This window comes from Cynara cardunculus, unplaced genomic scaffold, assembly GCF_001531365.2.
Source record: "Cynara cardunculus var. scolymus isolate 2C unplaced genomic scaffold, CcrdV1 Un_Scaffold_1396, whole genome shotgun sequence".
Taxonomy (NCBI): domain Eukaryota; kingdom Viridiplantae; phylum Streptophyta; class Magnoliopsida; order Asterales; family Asteraceae; genus Cynara; species Cynara cardunculus.
Genome location: NW_020200757.1, coordinates 2,652 through 4,110, shown reverse-complemented (window position 1 = coordinate 4,110; position 1,459 = coordinate 2,652). Strand labels below are relative to the sequence as shown.

The window sequence follows — 1,459 nt, the reverse complement described above, 5'->3', positions numbered from 1 at the left end:
TTCTCCATGATATCAAAACTTACCTTTGGGATGACCCTTACTTGTTTAAAATAAGTGCAGATCAAATCTTAAGGAGGTGCATCCCTGAAACTGAAGTGGCGGCAATCCTGCAGCATTGCCACCAAGCAGCATATGGAGGACACTTTGGAGGCCAAAGAACAACTGCTAAAGTATTACATTCTGGATTTTATTGGCCTACTCTCTTCAAAGATGCCCATAATTTTGCACAAAGATGCAATGAGTGTCAAAGAAGTGGATTTATTTCCAAAAGGAATGAAATGCCACTTAATGGGATCTTAGAAGTAGAGTTGTTTGATGTATGGGGGATAGACTTCATGGAACCTTTTCCCCCATCAAATCATTGTCAATAAATTCTAGTGGCTGTTGATTATGTGTCTAAATGGGTAGAGACCATGGCTTGTGTTACTAATGATGCAAAAACTGTGGTTAAATCTCTTCAAAAACATATTTTTACAATGTTTGGTACCCCAAGAGCTCTAATTAGTGATGAGGGTACCCACTTTGTAAATAACCTGATGAGTGGAGTTCTTGAAAAGTACAACATTAACCATAGAATAGCAAATGCCTACCACCTGCAAACCAATGGATTAGCTGAACTCTCAAACCGTGAAATAAAAGGAATTTTAGAAAAGGTTGTCAAGCCAAACCAAAAGGATTGGGCTTTCAAATTAGATGACGCTTTATGGGCCTACCGGACTACTTTTAAAACACCTATCGGTATGTCCTCATATAAGCTTGTTTTTGGTAAAGCTTGTCACCTGCCTTTGGAACTAGAACACAAAGCATATTGGACCATCAAAGAATTAAATATGTGCCCAGATATGGCTGCCAGTAAAAGAAAAGTCCAGTTGTGTGAATTAGAGGAACATGGGAATTTGTCCTATGAAAGTGCCAAGATTTACAAAGATAAAACTAAAAAATGGCATGATAAAAGAATCCAACACCGGGAGTTAAGAGCTGGTCAGAAAGCTCTTTTGTTTAACTCTAGGTTGAAACTGATCCCGAGAAAGTTCAAGTCCCGTTGGTCTGGACCTTTCCTCATTCATAAAGTTTATCCGTATGGAGCAGTTGACCTAATCAATCCCGAGGACAATTTTGTGTTCAAAGTTAACGGTCAAAGAGTGAAGTTATTTAATGATCCGGTAGAAATTCCAGAGTTATGCTCTGTGAATTTTGTTACCCTTTGCTAAAAGCTTCGATATTTTTTGGACTTTTTATAAGTCCAAAATTTGTGTTTGTAAATATTTATATTTGTTTTAAATTTTGTTTTTATAGTTATTAATATTAATAATAATATTATCGTTAATTTTTGTGTGTTTTGCAGTCCTGTCAGTCATCACAAAGAATCTGAAGTCTTGCTGCAGCATCTGAAAACCCTAGCCTTTCATGGAGAATCTTTGAAAATTTTAAAGTCTGAAATTTTTTGAATGGAAAATGC

At 36.4% G+C, this 1,459-nt stretch overlaps 1 protein-coding gene across 1 annotated transcript; it reads left to right on the top strand.

The window, feature by feature from the left end:
• The first annotated feature begins 413 nt into the window (after positions 1-413).
• LOC112502425 lies at positions 414-1,211 on the top strand. The gene has a single exon (XM_025106326.1). It carries the CDS (start codon positions 414-416, stop codon positions 1,209-1,211), a length of 798 nt encoding a protein of 265 aa, XP_024962094.1.
• The last annotated feature ends 248 nt before the right edge of the window (positions 1,212-1,459 follow it).

What these genes read in the sequence shown, in the direction of transcription:
- LOC112502425 (XM_025106326.1), top strand. Translation starts at nt 414, where the DNA reads ATGGCTTGTGTTACTAATGATGCAAAAACTGTGGTTAAATCTCTTCAA.